The sequence below is a fragment of the Apteryx rowi genome, unplaced genomic scaffold, assembly GCF_003343035.1.
Source record: "Apteryx rowi isolate R43461 unplaced genomic scaffold, aptRow1 scaffold_206, whole genome shotgun sequence".
Lineage (NCBI taxonomy): Eukaryota > Metazoa > Chordata > Aves > Apterygiformes > Apterygidae > Apteryx > Apteryx rowi.
In genome coordinates, this window is record NW_020448375.1 from 1,310,528 (window position 1) to 1,338,453 (window position 27,926).

The window sequence follows — 27,926 nt, forward strand, 5'->3', positions numbered from 1 at the left end:
TTTAAGTGGTCTAAGTGCTTTCTCTCTAGGTTTTTACTGGATGAAACTTCTTAACCCACGAGTGGTTAAAGCAGGAGAAACAGTGGCACTTCAGGGGGTGGGGAGGGTTGTGAGCTTTTCATTTTGTTTTGGTATTTTAATTACTGCACCTCTCATAAGGCAACAGTTAACAGCACTGGTCAGTAAGGCTGAAGTCCATGGTTTAATAACAAGAGGCTGCCAACAGAATATTTATAGTAAAAAAAAAAAACAACACTTTAAAAGTTATTCCACTTTCTCATGGCCTAAAAATGGTTACAGTGGAAGACTTCTCATGGCTCAGATATACAAATAAATTACCTTGCAGTCAAGATTAATGCTCTTCTCCACATGAAAGCTCTTAGTCTAAATTACCTTCCATTTGGTGCAGACCATCTGAGGTTAAACTAATTCAAACTGCCTCCCATTTGCTGCCAGTGATGCTTAGTAAATATCTCGACTATCCAAACCATTATTCTTCTTAGGTTTCAGAAAGCATTGGTTTTTAATCACATTATAGCACATTGAAGCAAACAGGAGTTCAATGTATGAGCTTATAAGCCTTATCATCTCTTATAAGCTTCCCCCCCCCTCCATTATTTCTTATGAGCTTTATCATCTCTAATGCAGACATATCCAAAACAATCAATAAGTAAATTCCAAGCAAGACTAGCACTGCATTCCATTTATGCTTCCATCCACCTGATCATTCAACTCCCTTCCATTCTGTGGGAACCAATCACCAAAAACTATTACCTTGGGATTATGCATAACAATTGTCTCCCCATTTGGGAATTCAAGTCGCCGATGCCACTGATTTGTAGTTACAGCCCTTTTATATTCTGCCTGAAACAGTAAACAAGTTGCATAAAATCAGTATGTCTTCTCACACAAACCACAGACAATGCACAAGGCCAAAAAAAAAGTTAAGGTTATAATTTACATTATTTTATTTAAACAAAAATGTCACATGTGACCTAAAATCAGTTTGTGTAGCATTCCATAGTTATGCAGGACCTATGCATAAGCAATGTGGCCTCTAGCCACTCCACTTTCCAGCATTTCCTTCCTTATGTTCCAGAAAACGCATTCTGAAAAGCATCTTAATGAACCAAAAGAAAGTATTTTAGGTCACAAATATAAAGAACTATCAAGTTCTTCGTGAGGTTTATGTAAAAGTAATACTAACCTCTAGCTTATCACTAAAATCCTCAGTGTAAGGAATAAACCGGCTATCCTTGTCTCCCTTATAAAACCACATACATCGTCTCACTTCAGAAGGCTCTTCTTCCCAATAAACAGCTTTCCTCATTCTGTCATATAGGTATACATCGTAGCGTCCCCCATCAGTGCTCAGAACCACACTCTCAGGATCAGGCTGGACTACAACACAAAAATCATACTCAGTTACAATACTAACATATGCATTTTTTCCCCCTCTCTCAGCCCTTCCCCGATCACTTCTCTGACCAACATTAAACCATTAAGACAGACATTTATACTATGGAATAGAATTTTAAATTCTGTTTAAAACCTATTTCTTATTTCTCCTTGTATAATTAGCATTATATTTACACATTTTAATATGAAAGATGGTGTATGTTTTCGAAGTAGGAGCTGGAAGTAAATTTCAACAGTGAAATTAAATAACATGCAAATTACTCAAAGTTGTTACTTCCAAACAATTTCTTTAGACTTAGTTTTTGTGGCACTTTTCCCCCATTCTGTTTTGTTCCAATTACGGAACTCAACAGACTGATAACTAAGTGAAAATATGTTACTGAACTGAGTCATACAGTCAGCTGCCCTCAAAAACAAAAGATCCAAGTTATAGCCATCTGTCTATATACTAAAGAGTAGAATTTGCAGGAAGAACACCATTCAAGTACCATATAAGCAGAAGGAAAGAGCTGAGAATTAAGAACAGACCACAAAAGGTAGGAAAGAAAGCTACAGCAGCTAAGAAATAGGAGAACAGGAAGGGAGCATCTCTCTCTCTAGAATCTCAGTCAACTATTGTATAGCTCCTGAAATACTTCATAGACTATGTACACAACAACAATAAAAAGAAGCTTCAAACAACTCCCAGATTTGAATACTTATTCCAGAATTACCATGATTTAACAATAAGACAAAATAAAAAACTATAGGTCCTATTTGAAAATGCAATACCTGTTAGGGATGTATATCTTAACACTGATAGCATCAAGCCACAGACACTAAGTGAATAAGTTAAGTGGCAAAAATGCATCTTCATGATAAATATTAACACATTATTCCCATGTCCCTTTTTCACATACGAGTGACGAAACTCAAGTATTCTTGTTTTTTCTCTATTTTTTTTTCATTTGTTCTGTTTACCTCTGAATAAGATATGGTTAAGATTTTCATAACTTACCAGAGTTATAGACTTCTTCTAGTTTTACAGAATCCAGAAGACTGAATGGCATCCATATTTGCTTGTCTTCCACCTCCTTACAGTAGAACCAGTGTGGCTGAACGGGTTCATATTGGTTCTGCAGCAAAACAGGAGGTGCCTGGACCAGCGGACCTGTGGGCCTCGGAGCTTGAGATGGTGGAAACTGAAAATATATATGATCTTAGCATCTCAATCTTGCATAGCTTTTACAGAACTGATTTATACTTTGTTATAGAGAATGCTCTCAACTTCTAACACTTTTTCTGAGAACATTAGCTTTTTAGTCTGAAAATTTTATAGACAAGTTGGCCACTTTGTTATGTTTCTAGAAATTCACACCTTCTCAAATTAAAAAGAGGATCTGAATATCATTACCACAAAACCTGCTAAAATCTCTCATGATCCAGTAGCTTCCTCACTTAAAGAAGAAATCTACTGGTTTTAGGTTGCAGAAGTCAGGCTGAGCATATTTCTTACAGCTGCCAAATTTAACAAAAACAAAAATATATTTTTCTAGTTATCCAATGATACATAATTCTATTTTGCATAAAGATACAGTTAATTTTAACAATGTTCCCCTCAGTAAAAGCTACCTTTCTGCAACTTTTCAGGAAAAGCAGTCTTTAAACTTGACTTTAGCCCCAGCAATTCAAGAAAATTAATTGATTTTGAAGGGAATCATATTCTACACAGAGCTGACTTCATGCGAATCGTACAACAATTCCTCAAGAAGAGAGCTGCAAATGATGTCAGCAATAAAAACTTCTTTGTTTGTTGCATTGAAAAAATAACTAGTATATTGCACAAAATAAGAAATCAAACATTCAGAGATTCTGAAATTCTTTAATATAAAACTCTGAATTGTTCAGGTTTTACTGCCTTCACTACATTTTTGTCATAATATAATTTTTCTATTCTGTATTAACAATTGGAGCAAGAAAGTTTAGGCAAAATAAAAGGGTGATTTTTTTTGTTTATAAGGAAAAGTTGCCAGGTTATTACTTATCTGTACAACCCATTCATATTATAATAAGATTTTAATAATGCTATTGTGAAGGTAAGAAAAGATGGAGATTTATATCATACATTCACATTATACAAAATTCTCAACTGGTGTGTTTCAAAGCATTTGCTGGTAATTTATGTGACTTAAGCCATAGTTTCACAAAGTGCTGGCTTCACCAGCAAAATCAGTTTGAAAATAAATTTTTAACCCACATCATATGAATGAATGAATGACCTGATTTACAATAGAGGCACAACAATGCAGAGGCACAGCAGAGAGGCAGCAGCAAACTGTGGTACACAGATAGAAAAGAGCAACAAAACTTCTCGACCTGGCTTTGCCACTGAAGCCAATGGCTCACACGCCTTAGGATATGTTCACTTTAAAGATCAGGATGTTTTGCTAAAGCAATAGTTCCAAGCTATTTCCAGCAAAAAGCTTTTGCTATCAGAAATGGATTCAGATTTTTGTTTTGTTTTTTTAAAAAGCATCCTTTAAAAGATAAAATATGGGAAAGCAATTAGAAAAAAAACACAGTAACATAAAAAAGAGGCAATTCAAATAGTAAAATATCTGAATTCATTTTATTCTGGTATCAACAAGTCAGGAATGATTCATGTACCTGTGTCAAAGATCCTGGAGGTGTTTGATACATCTGGACCGGTGGTACAGATGGTGGTGGGTGAACAGATTGGGCTGGAGGATGACTCTGTTGCAGCTGTGGTGGAGTCAGGTATGGGTTAGCTCTGCTACTCAAGGTGGTATGGCGATAAGGGTTATATCCCTGCTGAGATGTTCCATGGGGAAGAGTAGAAACATTTGCAGGTGGGGGACAGCTCTGCTGAGGGGTCTGATAAGCAGCGATTCCCACCTGTGAAGTAGGTGGCACACTGTAAGAGGACTGTGACTTGGGAATATGAGGTGAAAAGGCATTTTGCCCATCTTGCGACCCAGACACAAGCGAAAGAGAATGAGGAGGCTTGGAGAAGGCTGGTGCTCCGACAGGTGGTGCAACAGCTGCTAAGGGTGGCTGCCCAATGCTTCCAAATGGATCACTGCTGCTGGGTACTTGAGAGAAATAGCTGAAAGTCTGTGGTGGATTAGGGCTGGCGGAAGTCTGACCCAAGAAGCTGTCCTCTTCACCAACATCTGCAGAATCATCTGGGGGGAACAGGGGGAAGTAAGTCACTACAGAAGTCCTGAGAGGTTTGAACCATTTAGTATACATAGTCAAAGATGTTCTGTAACATTATGAACTATTTCCGAAACTATCAGTCTTCATAAAACCAAAAGTATTAAAGCTTGCAAATCACATTCTTAAAAATTAAATGCGCCATAAAGTGCAACAAAAGATATCAAGTCTTCAAGAACATTTAAAATGGACCATAAAACTCAGCATACATGGACAAGGCAACAAAAGTTAAGAATTGGAAATAAGAGGTATTCCACTGCAAGGCGAAAAATATAATGAGCTTATCACACCACCCACTGTGTATATTTGAATTCCCTTTCCATCTATTTGCTCCCTTATGAAACTGTGAGAACTAAAGGCATCTCTGAAGAAAAAAGTAATTAAGTTCTGCACCATGAGTAGATCATCTTGGAGTGAGGCTCTGCAAATTGGCACAGCCAATCCAACAATATTTTGTGCTAAAAACACGATTCTGCCCTTCCCTTCCTCCCAATGCTTAGTCAGAAACCCATGCCTTTCCTTGAATCAGCTCTGATGCTGGTCTCTGGTGCTCAATCCTGCTCAGCTCTGCAACACTGCAATTTACAGCACACATTTGGTAAACTGAAACCGGTTGCAGTTTGCCTTAAAATGCTGAGATCAAATGCTTATCTGTGCAGCAAAAGCAAGATAGAAAGCTTTGCTGGGTAACATCCTGAACCACAGTTCTAATATTTCTTTTAGAGGAAAGAAGTTTCCCATTTACAAGGCACAGGTTCGCTCTCCTGAAAGATATGCTTCTAGAATTATTTACAGGAACACAATACAGAGGGGATCAATGAAAAGATCATTGTTAAGAGATAAGCCTCCAAATAAACAGGATTTTAACCCAGTGACCTCATTTCACAGTTCAGTGTCATAAACAGCTGCCTCAGCACAACTGAAGGCTCAGCAATATATGGCTGAAGTTAGGACCTTCCCATGCCAGCTTGGCAAAGAACCCTGCTTCCAGGACAGTGAAAGCCCTTTCAATTCCCCCTTATGCCTACCAGATGCAAAAAGATCCATAGTTCATTTCCTTTCACCATGAAAACAGCCTCTAAGCACTTCATCCTCTAATTTTTAGGCTTCCAAGATGAAATTCAGAAGATTCCGAAGCTTAAGAAGATTCCCAAATAGGCCACATCTAATTGGTTAAGCAGTCCATTCTCACCTTCCCGTTCACAAGGACCCTCTCAAGATTTCTCACTTGACTTGCAAGGTGGCAAAAACTCATCAATCCATGTTATTCAGTACAGTTTATTTCAGTTCTGTCTAAATATCTTATTCTAGACTGGCACAAGAACTGCCTCTCTGGCGCAGAGGAAAACAAATAATTCCAACAATGTTAGGAGAGGGCTAAAAAAGGTGTAATGCCATATGCCTGAGGAAGTACATAAAAATAGGCCCTGGTAAATCACAGTTTTCTGCTTTGCAATGATCCAGTAACAAGTGAAAACCAAGCAGTTTGACATTATCATAGGTCTCCCAGTAAACTCAGTTGAACCTGGGATGATCTGAGCATCACCACCCTGCTGCTGAGGGAACAGCCTCTTCCAAGCAGTCAACACAATTTACAGAAGTCAAAAAAGTGCTCTTATCTACTCTAACAGTTAAACAATCCCCAGACTATGGGGAAGAAGCCATAAAGTGATGATTCCTTCTCGGCTACTCAGTCACCAGCCAAAGAGAGAAACCAAACAGCTCTGCAGCTACAAGCAGCCAATAACAAATGCCTTTATCTGCAGTCAAAACAGCTATAATACAGAGTATCAAGGAAACACAGGGGGAATCCACAGAGAACTCATTCTAGAAAGCAGCTGTTCTAATTCATTAAATGGAAAACAAACAGCTGACATCACTAAGATGGACTATTTTAACCATCTGCTTTTATTTAGTAGCCCTTTCAGACAATCTCAATTGGCAAATGCAGATGATGCTTTGTGCATTTTATTCTATTTTGAGGAATAAAAAATAAAACCTATGTATGCAAACGATCTTGTGGAGAACACTAAATTCCAATTATAAGTAATGACCATTATGAAGTCAGGCCTATGAATTATCTTCCAAATAGAAAAAGAATAGCCATTTATACTAAGGTCTTTCTTTTTAAATATACATTTTTTTTCCTTTCATATTTGATATATATCATGGAATAAAGAGCAGCATATTGTGTACCACACAGTCAAGTCTCCACTTTCCAAAATACCTGGGAGCGGAACAGGCAATTCATCTCATGATAATTTCAGTACATTGCTACATGCTAATCGCAATCTAAAAAAAAGTTAAGGCCTTTACCAAATGCCTGTGCACAAAACACCTACCACTCTTCAGTTTCGACTAGTTTTGGGAGATTGAGTCTAACAGTATGTTTCCTTGAAAAACAGGGAGTTGACTAAAGTGCTCCCAAAACAAATATAAATACCTGTCTATTTAGAGAGAGGACAAGTGTGCTTACTAACAAAATACGTATCTTTCTGGGGAATCTAACTTTGCAAAAACCAGATGGGAACATTAGCATAGACTGGTAGAAAAGCAAATACTTCAATACAAATGAAAAAAAAATTCCTGTGATTGTACCACTTAGACATACAAGAGCAGTTTTCTTCTCATATACGAAATAGTCTTTCTTCAACAGTGACTGTTTGACAACCTTCTGTATCCCTCACAGACATCACCTCACTCACAGATCATCATCTGACAATCACAAGTGACAGATTTCCACCTTCTCATCAGGAATACTCCTCTCTGTCTAAAGTGTATTGGTTACTTCACAGGCATCTGGGCCGGAGACTATGTCTTTTCTCATCAAATTTCAAAGCCCAAAACACTTCTTACTCACTCTTAGAGATATGACATATTATGAGTGCACAAAGCTTCCAAACACTGGCTGCCAGATGGATGTCAGAAGCAATTCCTGAGACCAATTTCTATTACATTTCACACAGTTTAGGATTCAAACTCAATGGCTTGCTTTTTTCTGGTTCAAACTATGATTCAAGAAGCAAACTAGTCTCTATAAGCAGATCCCTATAACATCTTGATAACTCGTGAATGCAAGGGACCATGGAAGTAGAACATTTTAAAGGACTGAGGCCTTACTTGGATACAATGTGGGGCACATCCTCAGTAGGAGACCTTTGACACTGAAATTGATTCCCGTTGAAAAACTATGTATCTTCGCCTGACCAATTTAAGTGAGATGAAGAATATGCGTTCGATCATAAATTTTTATTACAGAAACCCCATCATCAGGTCTTCTCCATGGCTAGCTTCAAAGTTGTAGAGGAAGCTACCACATGAAAGCCATCTCTGCAAAACTGCTTTTAAATGAAAAACATTGTATAGCTGCAACAAAAACTATAAGGATTGCACAAATGGAAGCGGTGCATGTATCAGCTGCCTAGATACCTCATACAGGTAGGAGCAATATTCTAATACTTTACACTCCCCCCAAAATTAAAAAGGCAGTTCAGTAGATATCCTTTTAAGTAGTGAAAATAAAAAAGTGTTTCTAAGCCATACTTAACAAATATATTTTTAAAACTATAGGGATATACTTCATTTATTTCCAGGCACATTAATACTTATCCTAAGTAAAATACAGTACTGTTGAAATCAAGTCTTGAATTTTGGATGCAATCTGTGCCAGTCCAGTGCAATTTAAAAATAACTGATTTCTAGATGCATTTTTACTGGTTAGGGCTTTTAATCTCAGACTGAACACATTTCCAAAAAATCTGATACTGTATCTGAAGTTATTTGAGCATAAGATTTTAAATTGTACATACATATGTTTGACATACCATCGAGGCTTTGTAAGGAAACAATATTAATCACCAAGCCTAAGTTAACAAGGAAGTTTGAGGTACCTGCTTATTTTCAGACAGGGAAAAAAAATTACCTCAGAGAGTCCTCTGAAGATTATTTATCCTACAAAACTGAAGTAAACATCACTTTTAAAAGGGAAAATATTAAATAGTTCTCTGCACGGAAGTATTGAAACAAAATTAATTGCTCAAGCAAGTGTGTTAACCTATTAATTGAAAACATGATAAAGACTCTCCCCCTCTCCTCAGGCACAGAACTAAAACCACACATTTAAGTCCATGCACGAAAACAGTATGTCTGAAGTAGCCTGTCTTCCCTAAAGCGTTAACTCCAACAGCCGGCAGTGAAAACTAGCTCAGAAAACCTTACAGCAAGATAATTACAGTTGAACGAAAACTCAGACCGCACTAGGGAAGGGTTGAGCCGGTGTGAGATTTGACACCTGAAGGAAGCCCACCTTCCTGTTGGTCAGGAGACAGCAGAACACGTAAATCCAAATACAATTAGGCAAAACCGGCAAAGCAAAAAAAGGGGGGAAGAAAACACACACAAAAAGAGGAATTGTGCCTCTCCTCTCTCCCCGCCGCCCCGAGCCCGGCCGCGGAGCGCAGCGGCTGCCCCACCACGAGGAGCTTCCCGGAAGGCCGCTCCGGCGCCCGCCGCCCCTAGGCTCACCCCGGCCCGCAGCGCCGTTACCAGCCGCCGGGCGGGGCGGGGCAGCCGTCCCGGCTCGGCTCCGCAGGCCGACACCGCCCGCCGGGCCCATAGCGCGCTCCCGCGCGGCAGCCCTCCGTCAACCCTCCGGTCCCGGCGCCCCTCACAGCCGTCGCCCCTCACAGCCGCCCCCTCAGCATCCGCCCGGGCCGGGCCGGGCCCCCAGCGTCCGCGTACCCGCCGCGAGGACAGCGGGGCCCGGCGGCACGGCCGGGGCCTGGCTGACCGGGATGAAGGGCACGGTGAAGTTGAACTCGGTGGCGGAGGAGGAGAAGAGCAAGTTGGTGCCGCCGGCCCCAGGCTTCGCCGCCGCCATGGCTGCGCCGCTTCCACGTCTCTTCCCCGGGGCGGCCCGGCCCCTTCCGCCCTCACTGCTGCCCGCTTCTAACATGGCGGCAGCGGCGGCGCGCGCCCTCCCCCCGCCCCACGCACGGGTGCGGAGAGGAGGAGAAGGCGGGCGGGCCCGGCCCTGCTCTGCCTTGGCGCCGCCGCCATTGCCGCGGCCGCCGTGAGAGGAGGAAGAGGAAGAGGAGGAGGAGGAAGAGGAAGAGAGGGGAAGTCAGGCGCCCCCGTGCAGGGCTTGCGGGCGGCAGGGCGCGGCGGCGGCAGGGCGCGGGGGAGTCAGAGGCGGCCCCCTGCCCCTCCCTGGGCGAGGCTCGCCCTCGCCATGCCGTGTGTGGCCGACTGGCTCAACAACCCCTTCAGCATCGTGCAGGGCATCTTCGGTGAGCGCCGCCGCCGCGGGGGGCGAGGGGCTGGGCGGCGGCGGGGAGCCGGCTCGGCTGGCGGCGAAGCGGCCGGGGCCGGTTTCCTCTCGGGAGCTGCCGCGGAGGCGCCCGTGAGAGGGCGGCGGGCGGCCGGGGCTTTCGGGCGGCGCGTGCCGGGCTGCCCTCGGCCGGCGGCGCAGGGCTGCGGGAGGGCCGCGGGGCAGCTCTAGGTCGTCCGAGGCGGTTTGGGTGAGCGGCAGCGACGAGGGCGGCCGGCAGCTTCCTCCTCCGCCGCCCGCAGCGCGGAGGAGCGGTGTGGGGCGGCCAGGCGGGCGGGGGCCGGCGCTGGCGGCCTCCGGGGCGCTGTGCGCCCGCCGCGGGTGGCTCGGGGAGCGCGCCTCGCCGCGCCGTGCTCCGCACCGCACCGCCGTGGTTGCACTGTGACTTCAGACCTAGACACAGGAAACTCGGGCGTTTGTCCCGAAGGAATAGGAGTAAGTCTGAAACTGCTTTCGGTGTTAGGAGGGTGCTGAACAGATGTCTGATACGTGATGCTAATACTCCTGTAAATGTGTACCGTTTTGTAGCACAAAATGATCCAAACTCTGACTGGGAAAAGAAAGTAACTGAATATTTCAAAGAGAAGCTAAAAGAAAATAATGCTACTAACTGGGTAAGATTGTTTTATTCTTTGAGAGTTATGCCATTCTTAAGTTTCATTCTTCTTACCTCTTAATTATTGTAACGATATGCTTTTGAGAAGTTCTTCCTTTAGAAATATGTATTCAAATCTTAGTTTCCTCATAAGTACGCTTCTGAATTTTAGGCCTAGCCTTTGTAATACCTATCAAAGCAACTGAAATGTAAATAATGTATGTAAAACCCTGGTTGAAGCTCTGTCGAAGCCAGTCCCCTTGACTCTCATGTATTTTTTGCCTTGAGCCATAACTGCTGAATGCTGCCTGTTTGTGGTACAATCCAGTAGATGGCAGGAGCTGACAAATACTGTTATTTTTGAAAGTGTTAACGCCTGCCCTCTCTACTGCTAGGCTGCAGTAGATGTTTGTGTACCACAGGTTTCTTAACGGCTGTTTATAAACCCTTTCTCCAATGGTCTTTCACTGCAGTGTGGGTTGAAGAAATAGCTGCTTGGATTTTCATGTTTGAGGAAAAAATACCATCTGCTAAAAACTGTTCCGTGTTAAGCTGGATCAGGCCTGTTCTTGAAAGTTTAGGAAGGAAGCTATCCTTTATTTTTAAAATTAAGCATGCACTTGAGCTCAAAAGGTGTTATTAGTCTAAAAGACTATGGGAAAAATGGCATCATGGAGCTCTATACTAACTGAACTAGGAACTTTCATATCAAATCTCTTCTATTTATGGTTAAAAAACAAGTGAAAATAAAACTGATTTTTTTAAAAAAATTTCTGCCAGTGAGAGAGGATTCTGTGTTTGAGTTTAAGTGACAATTTAAATCATAGCGTAGAGGAACAATTCTGTTCCTCTGGCAGAATTTTGTTAAATTTGCAGCACTAGAAGAATGAAAATATGTTTATATTTTAATTACTCAAGATAAATGTGAGGGAGTGTGTGGGTTGTTGGTGGTTTGAGGGTTTTTTAAAGCTGTTTTTTACAGGGCCACTTTTGGTTTCATTGCATTTTATTGTTGGATGTGTTTTCTCAACCAAGAGTTTATTTTGAAAAGCAGAAAAGAAACCCTATTCCTATAGCAGGTTTCATTATTTTGATTTATACCATATTCCTAGACATCCATTTTCCTTCTGGTTTTCTATTATCATATCATATAACCACGCAAAAAAGACTCCCCTGGTCTGAAGGACTTGCAGCTTAAGATACAGTTTTTTTTCCTGTCCTTCTGGAAATATGAATATTTTGTTATAAGAAATTGTGCATGCAATTGCTAGCGTATCACTGGTGCATAATACATGGTCAAAGTGCTGTTAAATGGGTATAAAATAAGTAATAAATTTTATCTAATATTTCAGTTGCAATAATCCCCAAATTAAGAGTTACGGTCTCAAATGTTGTTAAAGAGTTTACATACAGTTTCAATGAACTGACATCCATTCGTTTAATCTAGTATTGGGACTGAAAAATGAATGAGATTGGTGGCTTTGCAACTGAAAAAATTTGGGAGCTGTCAGTGTATGATAGTCATAACTATTACCTATAACAGCTACTGCAGAAACTTCCAGTGTTGTTAGATATATTGTTAGTACTTGGATTAGGGCAGTAGATGTGGGGGTGGGGAGAAAAGTACCCAGAAAATACTAAATCTGTTACCTGATGAGGTACTGAATTGTCAAAGGCAATTAAGCTTACTGACAATAAAATAGTCTTTGAGGCAAATAAGTCAACAGTAGGAAACACTGAATGCTCGGAGGGTAAGTTGGTGACAGCTTATGTGCAGTTTCTGGCTTACTTCAGGGCATTTCTCAATATTTATATAGCAGTTGTTCAGAATAAGCTCTTTTGCAGGTTCCATCACTGAATGATGTTCCCCTACATTACCTAAAGCCCAACAGCTTAGTGAAATTTCGCTGCATGGTTCAAGATATGTTTGATCCCGAGTTTTACATGGGAGTCTATGAAACAGTTGATCCAAACACAAACACACGTGTAAGTAAAATACTATTTTGGTAAATGTTTAGCATTTTCTTCATTCTGTTCTTCATGCTTCTCTAGTTTCTGAGTTAAACCAGTGGAGTCCAGGCACTACCTACTATTAACTCTAAGTGACTCAAACAGCATCAGTAGCGTATCGCTTCTTATTTTCTGTTTATAAAGTGTTGAAAACAAAATTCTGAAGATTATTACTGCAAATGTTATTTGGGGGAATCAAAATTACTAAGATAATGAAAGTTTGAGCAGTATGTCTCTGAAGGGCTTTAGACTACAATAATTTTGGTGCAAGTAATCCATATTCAGGATGCTATCAGAAACGGAATGATTGCATTGCTTTTGTCTTCTTGACAGGTTTTGCATTTTGGTAAATACAGAGATGTGGCGGAATGTGGGGTAGGTTATACATTTTTCTATAACGAATTTTGAGATGAAATATTACTCAGACAAAAAGATGCATTTTATAAGTGCAGTATAACTTATTTGGCATTCATCAGTGGATCTCTGGTGATACTGTTCTTAAAATTCAAAATTAAGCCCAAGTCTGGAAAGCAGAGAACTCTTGATTGTTCATGTGCATGCTAAGTTCAGCAGGCTTCAAGCTGCTTCCATAGTATTTAAAACTTGTTTTGCATATATATGCTATTATTTGTGGTCATGGCTACTAATTCTTTGCCAAGAAGCTGGGCTTCTGGCAATGGTGGTGAGTTTGTTTGTTTGTTTTAAAGCCTCTTGAAACATCGTGATACAGAGAACAATTTATCTTCAGTAGTGCAGTGCTCTTAGCATCAAAACATTATTGATTCAGACTGTTTAGAAACATGCAAGATCACATACTCGTGAAACAGTGATTGTTGTAACTTCTGGCTAAATACATGATTCTATGGAATTTGTTTTAAAAAAAATCAATTTTTAACAATATCATTTATTATTGGTATTCTAGCCTCAGCAGGAGATTGATTTGAACTCTTCACAAACAGTCACATTGGAGAGACAGACATTCTACTGCGTTCCAGTGCCTGGCGAATCAGCATGGGTGAAAGAAATATCTTTTGTCTGAACCGATGCTGTGTTATACAAATAGTTATCACCAACTAATTCATTAGATTTATAAAGAGATAAGACTATTCAAATTTTCTTGGGTTTTGAGTGACTCAAGACAGATGAGGAAGAAAGGTGGTAGATGCAGAAAAATAGAAGGGAAAAATTGGTGGTGTACTATATGCACAAACAGGATACAAATGAATTTAGTAGAATTGGTTATTGATTTGGTAGGGATTTGGACTAGATTTTCATGTATGCTTGGGAGGGTTTTGAAAACTTCTGCTCATTTCTATTTGCAAATGTTAAGAAAATTTGAAACTTCTGTAGAGCCATGAACATTCCATTGCTGTTTTCAGGTTAGATTAGGACACTTATTTAATGACAGTCTAATATGAGTACCTGTAAAAACACCTGTAGCTGAGTGTGTTGAGACAGTCATTCTTGAAAGTTAAGTATTGTCTTTTTAATCGCTCAGGCACACAGCCTGTCATTCTCTGAATGAGTACGGGAAACATCTTGGGGAAAACAAATCAGCTCTAGTTTCTCCTAATAAATGGAAGTGAATTGTCTAGGTGGAATGGATATGGCATGCTTCTTTCAACACCTTTTAGGAGTTTTATATTCTCTTCTTCTCCAAGGCAGTGAGGGGAGGTCTAGAAAACTTAAGATACGTTGCATTTTGTAAAAAGAAAGGAAACTTGATGGTAAATCCAATATGTTTAGATATTTCATATTTTGAGTTTAAAATCTAAGAAAATTCTACTGCTCATCAGTGGTTTTAAAATTAAGCTGATGCTATTTTTGTAATAAAATGACTGGTGAGAGTCAGTCTTTAAGTGAATAATGCTTACGTCAATATACTGCAGCAATGGAAATTTAATATGAACCTGATTATTATAAAAATATTGAACATGATTTCAATACTTAGCTATCAAACTAAGAAAAACTTACTCGAGAAAGTATATTAGCTTTTCTAAACTCAATTATAATGTATAAAGTGCAGCATTGCTAGTATCTTTAAAGTATATGAACATTTTTTGTGTAGTTTTAAAGTAATCATAACGTGTAATTGAATCAGACAGCAATTCTTTAAATATTTTTAAAATGCCTGTTTTTAGGGTTGAGATGTGGAAGAGAAGAAATCCTTGAGATTCAAGTTGTTCCTAACCACAAACTTGTTCTTAGGGTCTAAAGGAAGATCTTTAAAGAGATTGATAGTGGACAAAGACTCAGTGCTTTTAGATTCTATTTTCAATAAAGCCACTGATTGCTGTACAGTTCTTAAGCAGGTTACTTAGATATCTAAAGAAATGGCAGCTAGGTAATGGCTTGCATAATTATTTTAATATCTCATTCAAAATAGACAGGATAATAATGTTTTGTTAAACTTACTTTTTTGAATTTTCTCAACTGAGTCTGGTGTTGTCCTTAATCCTTAATTTTACGCATATACTAGTGCAAGCCAAGCTCGAGTTAGTCCTTCAACATCCTACACACCAAGTCGCCACAAGAGGAGCTATGAGGAAGATGAGGATATGGAACTACATCCATCTAAACAGAAAGAGCAACATATGGGTAATAGTCATTATTGATAACTAGATATTATGGTATTTTTCAAGAATTTGCAGAAAATTCATTTTCAGAAATTGAAATCTTTTCAACTGGTTCAATCAGTAGCATTATTGCAGCCTTTAAAACTATTTTAGTGTCTTTGTGGAAGTCATCAGTGGTTTAAGTTAAGAACTATTTGTCCTGATATCCTTCTGTGGAGATGACTGCACTTAAACTGGCATGGGATTTGAGGGGGGGGGATTTTGACAAATTTCCTTCTGAACAAGAGAGGAGTGTTTAGTTTAAAATTGTCAGCCCTGTTCAAGAAAAAAAAAGTTTTGCAGAAGTTATTGCTTCCTTTTGTTTGGTGCTGTATGTCCATCAGGTTCATCAGCTGGATTTTAGGATTTTGTTTTTATAGTCCTATCAGTTTGCAGATGTTTTACACCATTTTGTCTTCGTATTCAGCCTGATCAATTGTAGAATAGATTTTCATAGCTTTATTATTGCTGAACATGTAAGGAGATTCTTAATGTAAACTCTTTTGTTACTGTACACCTTCACCTTTAAAAACTAACTCATTTTTAAACATGATAAGCAGAAAAGTATTGCCTTTACAGCCCTGCAGAATTGGAGAAATCTTGTTGATACAGTTTAAGCATCACATTTTGAAAGTCAGATTTTTGGCTATGTTTAGGTTTCTAGGACATGTAGATCTTTACCAGTAATCACTCTTACGTTATCTTTGTAAAAAAGTATACATTTGTGAAACTTTTCTGTTCTGAGTCAGAATATCTTCCTTCCAGTATATTGCTTTATTAAAGTTTTTTTTTTCTTAGGCGTCTTATTAAACTAGCTTGACTCTTATGTTGCTTGCTGAAGCAAGTTGTTCGTGTTTGCATTTCTGTTTAAAGAGTCTATGAATCTTTTATTTTTCAGGCAGCGTAGGTGATATCCATGGATGTGGAGAGCCAAAGAGATTAGAAACTGAAGCTTCTGCAGGACATCATCTCATTTCACCAAACTGCTCCCCTCCACTTGACTTAAATTTTCCATTGCCAGGAGAGAAGGGACCAGCATGTCTTGTAAAGGTAACAAACATGAAGAGATGATGAATGTGGCTGTGTCCTCAGTGAGGCAGACAGAGCCTGAAGTAAGAGTATAAACATTGGTGTTGTATAGAAAGACATTCTTTGCCTATACACTATTACAAATCCAAAATGTTGTTTTTGCAAATAATTACATTTTCTCCCTTTTGCTACTGCTATATTTGCATTGCTGAAATCACTCAACAGCATGTATTAGAGCTTGCGCAGTCTCACTACACTTAGCACCAAAAAAAAAAAAGTTTTATTAAATGCTCAAGTGTATGGTTGATATTGACTCCTGATGCTTTCCTTGAAACTTTGTCCTCCTAAGGAAAAAAACTTGTGATGAAACAAGCAAAAACAAACACATTGTATACATTTTTAGATTGTATTTGAAATAAGCTTTCATTGACTAGTATGCTATATCAACTACAAAACTTCCAACATGAAATATCTATGTTATTATATTAAATGTTCTCTTATTCAGCCTCTCTTAATACACCAAATTAGAATACAGTTGTTTACAGTTGTGTAGCAGAAGAATGCCAGTTGCGAAAAACATGCAATGGTAGAAGCTCATTTTTTCAATATAAGCTTATTGAAACTTTGAGGACTAGAAGAGTCCTGTTCACACAGTGTTCTCAATCTACAGTTGAGTCACCTGAGATTTTTTCTTTTGTGTGTGTTTATGTGCAGTCCTGAATCTGGCCTGTCTGCCTCTGTATTTTATTGTTTTATCTTTATGGCAGGTCTATGAGAGCTGGGATAGCTTCAAAGTCAATGATATTCTGGAGGTATATGGAATTTTGTCTGTGGATCCAGTGCTGAGTATAGTAAACAGTGAAGAGAGGTAAGGCTCAGATGATAATGTGATCCTGAAATGAAGGGACTTGTTATTTTAATGAGCAAAATAGTTTTAATACAGCCTGAAAAAAGTGTAAATACTTAATAATTGTAAAGATACGGATTTTGTTGCTTAAAAAAGCTTGATGTGCAAAGTGTTAGATTTACAGTTGTATAAACTGAAGTGTATTGAACTTCATATTGTTGTATATCCATACTCTTGGATGCACAATACATATTTTTTTATATACCGCACAGCAATCTAAAGAGAGAGTGCTTTTGTAGCTAAAAGTCCTGTATAATTTACATGCCTATTAAACTTTGAATGAATGAATAGGTAGTGAATAGTTGCATTCAAATAGTCTTTAAAGTGATAAAATATACCTTTTAAATAATTTGTAATTCTCTGAAAGTTGTTACCATAAACAGTTCCATAGGATGTAAATGATGGATTGCATGTTTGTATGGAGAGTCAAAGTGATTGTAAATCAGGCTGATTTTTTTTCATTAATTAAAGTATTGTCACTTTATACCACCATAGAAACTTCTGATTTTTACCAGCTATTCCATAGTTAGTTGCTTGATTGCATGCTTCTTTCTGGATTAGATTGAATTCTGTTAGTTTTTTTAAATAGTCTATCAGCAAATCTAACATATGTACTACTGATGTTTTGAATTATTGTGCTTTGAATAAATTATTCCTGTTGGTAATTTTGTTTATCTTTTGAAGTACAGTATCAAGAGTGCATTATGAATCCTGTATAGTGCCAACTTCTTTAAAGTAACCTCAGCCCAGTCAACTGCTTTTGTTTATCATCTGTTGGACAGAAAGCTAGTATCGGATTGACAGCTCAGTTGGCCTCTCACAGATTTTTTTTTTTTTTTTTTGCATGTCATTCTACTACAAATAGACAAAATGATGGCATTCAGCAATGTTTTCAATACAAAGATGCTAAACAAAAGAGGTTTCTTTACTTGGAAAGAGATGGTAGTGTGTCAGTGGACTGCTGAAGAGACATTGAAGTTATAAAGCCTTTCAGCTTTTAAAATCAGTGCAAGTTTATCACACTGATATTAAACTTTACCAGTATCTGATATATCTCCCTTAGGGCTTTTAATTTCTATATAACAAATGAAAAACACCTGGACATGATTTTGTAAGGCATCATCAGGGAGACCAAGGCTTGTATATCTGAACACTTAACTTGAAGGCATCATGTCTTAATTTTGGATTGAGGTATACGGATGGCTTTTATTTTTTTTTAATTCAGCTACTATTAAGCTGTTATATGGCTCTCTAGAAGATCTCATTGTCAGGCTCTGGAAGCAGGTGGAATATTAAAATCCCACATGTGCATACATAAATAAACATAATAAATCATTACCTTATTATCTTAAAATTTACCGTGTAGATTTGATTCAGTACATGCTGACCAGAACAGTGCTTAATATCTTATGTTAAGCTGCACCTTCCACTGAATGGTGCAGCAAATAATAGATGTGGGGTGTTTTTCTTTCAGAAAAGTGAGATTCTCGAGCATTTCCAGTAAAAAAAAAAAAAAATCACACCTCCTTTTTTTTTTTTTCCTCAAGCACACACTGGTGTTTTTATATCATAATTTATATAATTATGATATTAGTTATTTATGGTGTTTATAAAATCATGAAAGAAGATAATTCCTATAGTTTGAATATAGGAAGATTTATCAGGAGTGGGAATGGATTTTGTTTTTTCTGATGCATTTTGTTTTGGCATGGTTCCAAGTGCACTTAATCAAATGGAGAGAAATGTGTGTGGAATGTTTTTAAATCCAGTTGTGCTGTGCCCTTTCCTAGGGAGAACTCAGCCCTCGATCCTATGGAGTGCATGGACACAGTAGAAGAACAGAGAGTACACAGTCCTCCTGCCTCATTAGTCCCCAGAATCCACATGATTTTGGCACAGAAATTACAACACATTAATCCATTACTGCCTGCCTGCCTTAATGAAGAGGAAAGTAAAACCTGTGAGTATCTGAACTTGGCCTCTGAGCCGAACTCGACCTCTCTGTAGGTATGCATTCTCTCAGTGTACCTGTAAATGTGCAGATTCTTAATACACGTGAACAAATACTTCTTTGTTCAGAGACAAATGCAGCATTGGCAAGGTTGGCATTTAAATTGTGTTAAATGGAGGAACCGTTCTACACTATAGAACCGCACAAGGTGCAGTGTTAAGTGCATATTTTTTCTGAAATAAATGTGATTTATAGGAAACTTGTTTTGCATTCTATAAGCCTGAAGATCTTACTGAGTTGTTCAGTCATAGTATTTTGTTTTCAAATAGAGGTGTTAATTGCTTAAAAATCAGATTTTCAGTTTAGCATAACAGTAAAAATAAGAAACATACACAAGAAAGAATCACAATATTGTGAAGTAAATAAGGAGATTCTGTTTATAAGCAATTGTGTTATTCTGAGTGGACTATTTGACTCTAAGTTTTTTGTCATGAACTGTTGTGTGTACTTTTTAAACCTCTAATTAATATTTATCGTTTTCCTCCTTGCATGCCTTGTTTGGTTGTCCTGAGCTGTGCTATGTGTAAGGGTTTTTTTCTGCCTTTAAAATAGTATGGACAGGCTATAGATCTTAGATGTTTCGGTTCAAACCTTATAGCCTTCTGCAAATGCATTATATAATTTCTAATTAAAAAAATGAAAGTATTTTCAAGGAAATACTGTGCGACTCAAATTATCCAAATTCAGCAATTACTCACTTGGAAAACCAATGAATGTTTGTTATTTTTCCTAGTCTGCTTTGGAGTAACCATTTTTCTTCATGAAATTGTAATGTAAAGCAATCTTTATATAGAGGAAAGGGGGTGAAGAACAGCGTGTTTTCTGACATTTGTTTTCTTTTGCTGTTCTACCAGTTGTTTCTAATTTCATGTCGGAGCTGTCACCAGTCAGAGCAGAGTTGCTTGGGTTTCTCACACATGCCCTCTTAGGAGACGGTTTGGCTGCCGAGTACCTTATATTGCATCTCATCTCTACTGTGTAAGTATTTAAATACTTGCTGAGAATTTTCTATGTTCGTCTTTGTTAAAAATCTCCTTCTATGGGTTTCTTCACCATTCTGCAAATAATTGGCAGAAATGTTTTAAATAGTACTTATTCCAGTAGTACTTTGTCCAGCTGGAGTTGCTGTCCTGTCATAATAAACACAGTTATCATTGTCTGAAGTCTTGGTAGGTATTGTTAAAGGGCCAGTTTCATGGCTGTATATCTTTTCAGTGTTGCTTTGAGAGTTAGACAAAATCTCTAAGATAAAATTTTAAACAAAGTTATGAGAACATCTTTTTATCTGTAACTTCTTTTATTGAATAGGGCATGCAACTGACTTCCCAAAGGTGACATTTATTATTATTATTTACTATCTGTAATGATTATTATTTTGGTATTAAAAGATACTGAGAGGTACATCTTGGGAACAGATTTAATTAAATGTAGATGTGTGTTTAATGATAAGTTCAAGTGACCCACATTTAGCATGCTGTAGGAATTTATCACCTGAGATGATGCTGTGGCTGAATTGTGTATGCATTCTGATCTACCTTCGTAGCTGTATAAAATGGATTTGCTTAACACTTATATGTTGGTTTAAACTGTCATTGGATGAAAGGGCATCATCCTTTGATTCATTAAAATTTCAGGTGTGAAACTTCAGACAGTATGTTTTGAATAGATTTTTAAGTATAGTTGTCAGGCTCAAATCTAATTTTAGCATTTTTTCAAAATGAAAATTCCACTTTTTTTAAAAAAAATCCAATGTAATTTCTATGTATATTAAGTATTTGTTTTATAGTTTTGAAAATTCCATTTTCATACAAAGGGAATACTTTGAAAATATTGCCTTATCCTCAAGCTATGAAAAGTCTAACTAGCACAGCATGTATTTGTATGAAAGAAATGTTTTCAGAGCTCCTATCATCTCAGCATCCTATCTTTCTCATACCTGTAAATAATGTGTAAAAAAACCATGAGATATATCTCATGAGGCGTGTGGCATCAGCATAGATAAAACCATAATGCCGTGATAGCACAATTATCAGCTGACAAGATTTCTGGCAGGTTTGTATTTATAACTTGCAATGAACCCTTGCCCCACCATGTATATTACCATTTTCATTTCACAACTGGAAAGCATTTGCCTAGGTTGTAGTCACACCTCTAATCCCCGTATAAACATAAATAATTCAATATCAGTAAGAACTCTGTTCTTTCAAGTCGTACTGTGAATGCTCTAACACTTACAGAATCACAGAACACAGAATCACAGAATGGTTGAGGTTGGAAGGGACCTCTGGAGATCATCTAGTCCAACCCCCCTGCTCAACCAGAGTCACCTAGAGCATGTTGCACAGCACCGTGTCCAGGCAGCTTTTGAATATCTCCAGAGAAGGAGACTCCACAATCTCTCTGGGAAACCTGGTCCAGTGCTCTGTCACACTCACAGGAAAGAAGTTTTTCCTCGTATTCAGATGGAACTTCCTGTGTTTCAGTTTGTGCCCGTTGCCTCTCGCCCTATCGCTGGGCACCATTAGAAAGAGTCTGGTCCCATCCTCTTTACACCCTCTCTTCAGATATTTATATGCTTTGATAAGATCCCTCCTCCATCTTCTCTTCTCCAGACTGAAGGGTCCCAGCTCTCTCAGCCTTTCCTCATATGAGAGATGCTCCAGTCCCTTAATCATCTTAGTAGCCCTTTGCTGGACTCTCTCCAGTAGTGCCACGTCTCTCTTGTATTGGGGAGCCCAGAACTGGACACAGTACTCCAGATGTGGCCTCACCAGGGCTGAGTAGACTTAGACTAGAATGTGTTTTCTCTCATAGCTGGTATCACAAAAAACGTTGAAATCCCTCAAGAGTGGGAAGGGGAGATACTGTAAGAAGAAGGGGAGAAAAGCTGAGGGCAGATAGGGGAAACAAGCATGATAAGTAGGGAAATTGAGATTTTGCAATGAGAAGGAAGATGAAGGAGTATGTTTACTGAGTAACAGTAGAGCAAGAGGAGGACAGAACATCTAGAAGGCACATTGCAGACTCTCAAGCACTATAAATTTATGAATGTGCAATTATAAATAAATGTATAAATGCACAATGTTACAAAGCCTTCCAAAACAGCTTTCAGTCCTACTGACCTCCTTGGACACTGGAGAAGGAAGAAAAATGTGACTATTATTTATGTATGTATCAGTATTGAGATCCTGCTAGCTAGCACAGATATTACATGGCGCTCAAGTTGAGTGATACCTGTAATCACCATGTTAATCAGATGTCTGCCTAACCTGTCTTATTTTTGGTTTAGTTATGCAAGACGAGATGTGCTTCCTCTGGGAAAATTCACAGTCAACTTGAGTGGATGTCCAAGAAATAGCATCTTCACAGAGCACATATACCGCATTATCCAGCAGCTTGTTCCAGCAGTAAGAAGGGCATTAAAGTGCTTTAATGGATTTCTGATTGTGTAGAGATTTTTGATTTTAATGGTAGATATTAGGCTAATTGTTTCAATCAAATAGGCTATATTTCAGTAAAGGCAGAGTCCTTAAACTAAGGCTCCTGCTGTCCATTTAAAGGGCAGTTTAGAATTTAAAAAATAGAGGTGGGGCTTTTCTTTCAGTAGGAGTCTGTATCTACCTGGTCTTCTAGGATGAATATGGAATAAGGTCATGTTCCTCAAAGGTTGTAAACTGACTGACAGACATGCTGCATACTTTATTTTGCTTCTTGAATGTGTGTACACACTTAAATTATTTCATTTTAATGTATTTTAATGTATTTTGATGTATATTTAATGTAATTTAATTATTTTTTTTCTTGGAAACTTTTTTTTTAAGTGTTTGGAAATCTGGGATAAAATGTATTCTATATTGTGGTAACAAATTTTGTTTTACTTATTACAGAGGTTCACAGTTATAGCTCATTCTAAAAGGAAGAAATATTTATCTACTAGGGAAGTTGGAGAAGAGAAAATGTGCCAATCAGTTTCTTTTCTCATTGCAGTCCTATCGCCTACAAATGACCATTGAAAATATGAACCATTCACAATTTATCCCACACAAAGACTATACAGCTAATCGCTTAGTCAGCGGAGTACTGCAGCTTGCCAGCAACACTTCCCTTGTAGTAGATGAGACTGTGCTTGAGCAAGGACAGCTTGACACAACAGGTAGACATTTTTTGTAAAAAGATTTTCTCATCTGGAAGGTTAAACCTTGATACGTTTCAAGACAGTGATGCTAATTGTTTAGTAATGATAATTCTCTGTTACAAAACTGTTTGTGGTTTCCATGATCTATTTCTTTGCTTGAACTAGGTTGCTGCTAGTCTGCAGCCTTCTCAGACACACTTACAGCTTGATCTTGTGGGTGTGGTTCCCCCCCCCCCCATTTTACTTCCTGGAAGTTTCTGACATTCTGTTGAAAAATTATTAGCTATTCATTTTGACTCTACACAAGCAGTGAAATGTCTTGCATTTTTTTTCCCTCCAAGAGTTAGGGACTAACATCTGTCCTAGACCACAAATGACCAATAATAAAACAAGATGGTATCTTGTTTAGTTTATCTTTGTCTATGTTAGAGAGCTCTGGACAGTGTCTTTGACACTTGGTGGAAAAGGTCAGTGATTTAAATAAGCCTTTAGACCAAATGATTCTTTTTCAGAATGGCCTTTGTTTCCTTTGATACAGAGTGAAGTAGTGGGGGAATCATATGCTGCTGCTATTTTCTTTATACTTATTCTAGATATAGAAACCATCCCTGAAAACCCAGCTAAATTCTGGAGATAATAAATTAGCCTAATATTATGTGGATCAGGATGATAATTCTATTTTGTAAGCTGATGTAGTGCTGTGCAGTATGCTTTCTACAAAGCTTTAGACAATGAAGTGTAACCTACGAAAAAGCAGCGAGTTCAGTACCTATCAAAAGTTCAGTAACTGGAAAATGCATAGTACAGTTATCTGTAGCAATCTGTAGATATGAAATTGCTGAAAGTGATTTTATTTTAAAATAAAAATATCATCCTTACAAGCCTACTAGACCAATGCTGTAAGCCTACTGGTTCTCCTTAATGAGTATTAGTACTCGGTTCCATTACAGTACTATCAGCGGAGTGACAGTAAGTCTGGTAGAACTAGCCAAGCTTAGATTTCAGGCTAATACTATTTAGAAACACAATAGTTCTTATTACTACTACTAAAAGTTGTTCTTTGGTATTATTCATCTGTTTTTGAGCCTTTTGTTTTGTTTTTAGTTACTCTGCAGTAAAGGAAAATATTAAAAATAGTAGAAATTGCAGCATTATCTGAAAAAAACCCTCCCATTTACAAAAAAACACTTGCTGTGCTGGTTTATAGGTTTTCTGAAATATTTATCCTTTAAGACTACAGAACACAACATTTGATGAAAAGTAATATTTAAGCATTAAAGAAGTTGCAGGTAAAAAGGCCTATTAAATTTAATTTTATTCCATTACCCTTGGTGTGATATTGTTCTCTTGAATTTAGAGGGGGAAAAAAGTAAACATTTTTAATTTCTTGTAACAATTTTGGGAACAAAATTTAGTGCTATAGAAGAGTAATCATCTACAGATCTACTAGTTGATTTGGAATTATTGAAAGCTATAGCTTAGAGATTTGCAGGGGGAATATGTCCCAGAAGTACCTTTATTTATACTGGTAGTAAATGTTTTCCTAGTTTATTAATGGCAAAAATACAGTGGTAGATGTGTCATTTGGTGCAGTAACACTGCTGAAGACGTATCTGAATTGTCAGATAGATGTCAGTATTTCAAAGGGGGACTTCCAAGAGTCAACCAATTAACTTGTCAATATTAACTTTTAAATAGAAGTGACTAGTCTTATCTAGAACTATTTGGAAAGATGACAGTGAATATGTTTTTCAGCTTTTCAAGTCTTGCTGGCCAATCTAATGAGTTCTTTATCTAGCAAGACTTTTTTCTTCCTTAAACTGTTAAATAATGCTTGTTTTCTGTCAGAAAAGTAGCAGAGTTTTATCTCCTTTTGAGGAGAAAGCTTTCCTCAATAAATAGTAGCTTCCAGCTCTGGAGAACTGATGGAAAGCTCTACTTAGTAACATTTATACTAGGTCAGATATGATTTAGGTTTGAAATCCTTCAGGAGTTTTTAATTTCAGTTCTTTGGAAATAGTTACCTGTATTTGGAAAAAACAGGAAGTTTGTGAGAATTTTTCTACCAGCTGCTCATTAAAAAACAGATTGGGGGAAAAAAGTTTTAAGTCTAACATTTGTTAAAATTCAAGTTGTCAGAGAACTTGTTCTTGCTTTTCTAGGTGTACATAATGTGACAGCACTGGGTAATCTGATAACTTGGCAGAAGGTGGATTATGACTTCAGTTACCACCAGATGGAATTCCCATGCAATATTAATGTTCTTATTACTTCAGAGGGCCGATCACTCCTACCGGTATGGCAAGGTCTTCTTGAACCTTCTTGAATTTGGGGGATAATTACAGTTAGTAGTACTTAGTGAAAACATAAGTGTGTGCCATTCCAGATAAAAGTGAAGTCAGGAAACCTGTCTTGTGATTGGGTTGGGTATGATGCTGATCTTCTAGCTTGTGGCTTCAGCCAGGCCAAAAAACTATTCAAAGGAAAACAGAAATTGACCTTTCTTCCTCCTTGGCTGAATATTGTAGTGATGGCAAGGGCACAACAGTGACTGAAGTAATTAATGGATATCACAATAATGAGCAGAGTCTGCAGATATATTGCTACTCTCAAAGCTTTATTGTAGTACAGTAGTTCCTGAAGTGATGGGTGCATGAATAAAGAGCAGCAGATCTGGCACTGACCTTGGAAAAAACTGAGTAGTCTAACTTTACAAAATATCTTACCACTTGCATTCTGGCTTCATGAACTGAGAATGTGCAGCCTTGAGTAAGGACTCCATGCTGATTTTCAAAAAGGGAATTATTAAGTATTTAAAGAATGCATTTTCTTATCTTAATTCTGGGAAACAATGACTTCTGTTGCCTTAATGGCCAAATTAGTCTTGCAATAGAAAAAGAAAAGAATGTGAAAAGGGATGATGTGTAATTTTGTTTTTCAGTCAGATTGCCAAGTCCACTTACAACCACAGATAATTCCACCAAATATGGAGGAATATATGAATAGCCTTCTAACAGCAGTGCTCCCTTCTGTGTTGAACAAATTTCGAATTTATCTAAGTTTATTGAGGCTGCTGGACTACAGTATATCTGATGAAGTGACCAAGGTATGGAAGACTTCATTAATACTCTTTCAACTGTATATTCAGATAGAAATAAAGCACTTTTATAAAAAGCTATTGGCTCTTCCCATTACTCTCCCTGTCAGTGATTCTGTTCAAAGTTCTTTTTTAAAAAAAATAAAATAAAAGGAGCGTTTTCTTGTCCTGAATGTGCCTTTGAGGATTTGTACTCCTGAGTATTTCAGCATATACTTTCAAGTAAACCTTTCTAAAACTCATTTTGAAAACTTAATTCTTTTTGAAGATGAGAACTAGCATGTTCTTGCCAAGGCTAGCTTCCTGACTGCTAGAAGCTGAAAATTTTCTCCTGCAGTCTAAGGATAGTTATGGTTTAGCTCCCCAAAAGCTTCTCTCTTCTTTTTTGCAACTCAATTACTTGCTATATTGTTCATAGGCAGTAGAAGAAGACTTTGTAGAAATGCGCAAGAATGACCCAGAGAGCATAACAGCTGATGATCTACACAGAACTCTGCTTGTAGCAAGGTGAGTAGTACTGTTTGTCATGGCTGAAGACTTGCTAGCAAGCTGGAACCAAATTGAGTAAATGCTTGTAGTCCATAGTTTCATTATAGTTGAGTGAGGTTCTATTATAGGGCTGGTGATCAAATGAAGAAGTGATTCCATCTTTTGGTATGCTGTTAGATATTCTTAGTTAGGCAGAATACTTCTTCCTCTTTCTGCCTGTGCTTGCTAGTTTTTGGGATAGTGGAAAAAAAAACTGGTTTTGTTCTGTATTAGCTGGTCCATGTGTCAGATCTGATAAGCTCTTATTTGCTATTTCTGCTCATCTAGGTTCCTGTCTCTCAGTGCGGGGCAGACAACACTGTCAAGAGAGAGGTGGCTGAGAGCAAAACAATTGGAGGCATTACGTAAAACCAGACTTCAGCAGCAAAAATGTGTTAATGGGAATGAACTTTAATTCTTAATATTTTGTGGATGTCACTATGAAAACTTGTCTAATCCTAGATGGAACCCACACTAAGATTGGATATTGTTTATACCAGTTTTTGTAGATAATTTATACCAAAAAATTATGGATATTTACCCTCAAAGTCTGAACACACTTAACTCAGTGTTCAGCAAGTTAAACATTTTATGAATTTTTTTGGAGCCTGTTTTGTAATTGAGAATTGGTAACAATGAGCAAATTGTTTGATATTAAACTTTAATACTGAAGTTGTGTAAACTTATTTCCTTTAATAATAGGAAAATGTAAGCCCTAGCTCTTCTTACAAAGTAGTGGTAAGCCCTGCTGTAGAATAAGGTTGGGATATAGTTCTTAAACTGCTGCATTTTCAAGATCAGATTTTTCTGCTAAACAGCATCTGTAACTGAAAAGTTGACTTCAGTAATTACAACCCAGTACCATAATTAAATAACATAAGGTGAGTTGCACTCTTTTGAGCAGCATAATAGATTATACCAGAATGTAAAGAACCAATTTGATCTTAGCCAATACAAGGTTCCAGCATGAATTACATCTTTAAATTTCTTAGCTATAGAAGACCATGACTAACTTGTCAAACCCCTCTACTAAGG

The 27,926-nt window shown here is 38.0% G+C and overlaps 2 protein-coding genes across 2 annotated transcripts in view; one reads left to right on the forward strand and one right to left on the reverse strand.

The window, feature by feature from the left end:
- Positions 1 to 9,604, reverse strand: part of SEC23IP (SEC23 interacting protein) — a 28,527-nt gene extending 18,923 nt beyond the window's left edge. Inside the window, exons 1-5 of the mRNA XM_026064015.1 lie at positions 9,376 to 9,604; positions 4,066 to 4,604; positions 2,417 to 2,600; positions 1,208 to 1,401; positions 775 to 864 (exon numbers count right to left, since the gene is read on the reverse strand). Coding sequence (XP_025919800.1) covers positions 775 to 864; positions 1,208 to 1,401; positions 2,417 to 2,600; positions 4,066 to 4,604; positions 9,376 to 9,589 — 1,221 coding nt within the window. The 5' untranslated portion in view covers positions 9,590 to 9,604. The remainder of the gene's footprint in view (positions 1 to 774; positions 865 to 1,207; positions 1,402 to 2,416; positions 2,601 to 4,065; positions 4,605 to 9,375) is intronic.
- Positions 9,605 to 9,765: 161 nt separating this feature from the next.
- Positions 9,766 to 27,563, forward strand: MCMBP (minichromosome maintenance complex binding protein). The gene is made up of 16 exons (XM_026064016.1): positions 9,766 to 9,923; positions 10,493 to 10,578; positions 12,405 to 12,545; positions 12,903 to 12,944; positions 13,492 to 13,593; positions 15,038 to 15,167; positions 16,083 to 16,234; positions 16,981 to 17,081; positions 18,911 to 19,080; positions 19,986 to 20,109; positions 22,421 to 22,538; positions 23,119 to 23,284; positions 25,429 to 25,562; positions 26,208 to 26,372; positions 26,782 to 26,870; positions 27,180 to 27,563. The coding sequence occupies exons 1-16, from the start codon at positions 9,866 to 9,868 to the stop codon at positions 27,304 to 27,306; spliced, it is 1,905 nt and encodes a 634-aa protein (XP_025919801.1). The 5' UTR covers positions 9,766 to 9,865; the 3' UTR covers positions 27,307 to 27,563.
- Positions 27,564 to 27,926: the final 363 nt, after the last annotated feature.

Coding starts and splice junctions, on each gene's coding strand:
- MCMBP (XM_026064016.1), top strand. CDS start 9,866: ATGCCGTGTGTGGCCGACTGGCTCAACAACCCCTTCAGCATCGTGCAG. Junction 23,285..25,428: donor AGGACAGCTTGACACAACAG/GTAGACATTTTT, acceptor TTGCTTTTCTAG/GTGTACATAATGTGACAGCA. Junction 25,563..26,207: donor AGGGCCGATCACTCCTACCG/GTATGGCAAGGT, acceptor TTTGTTTTTCAG/TCAGATTGCCAAGTCCACTT.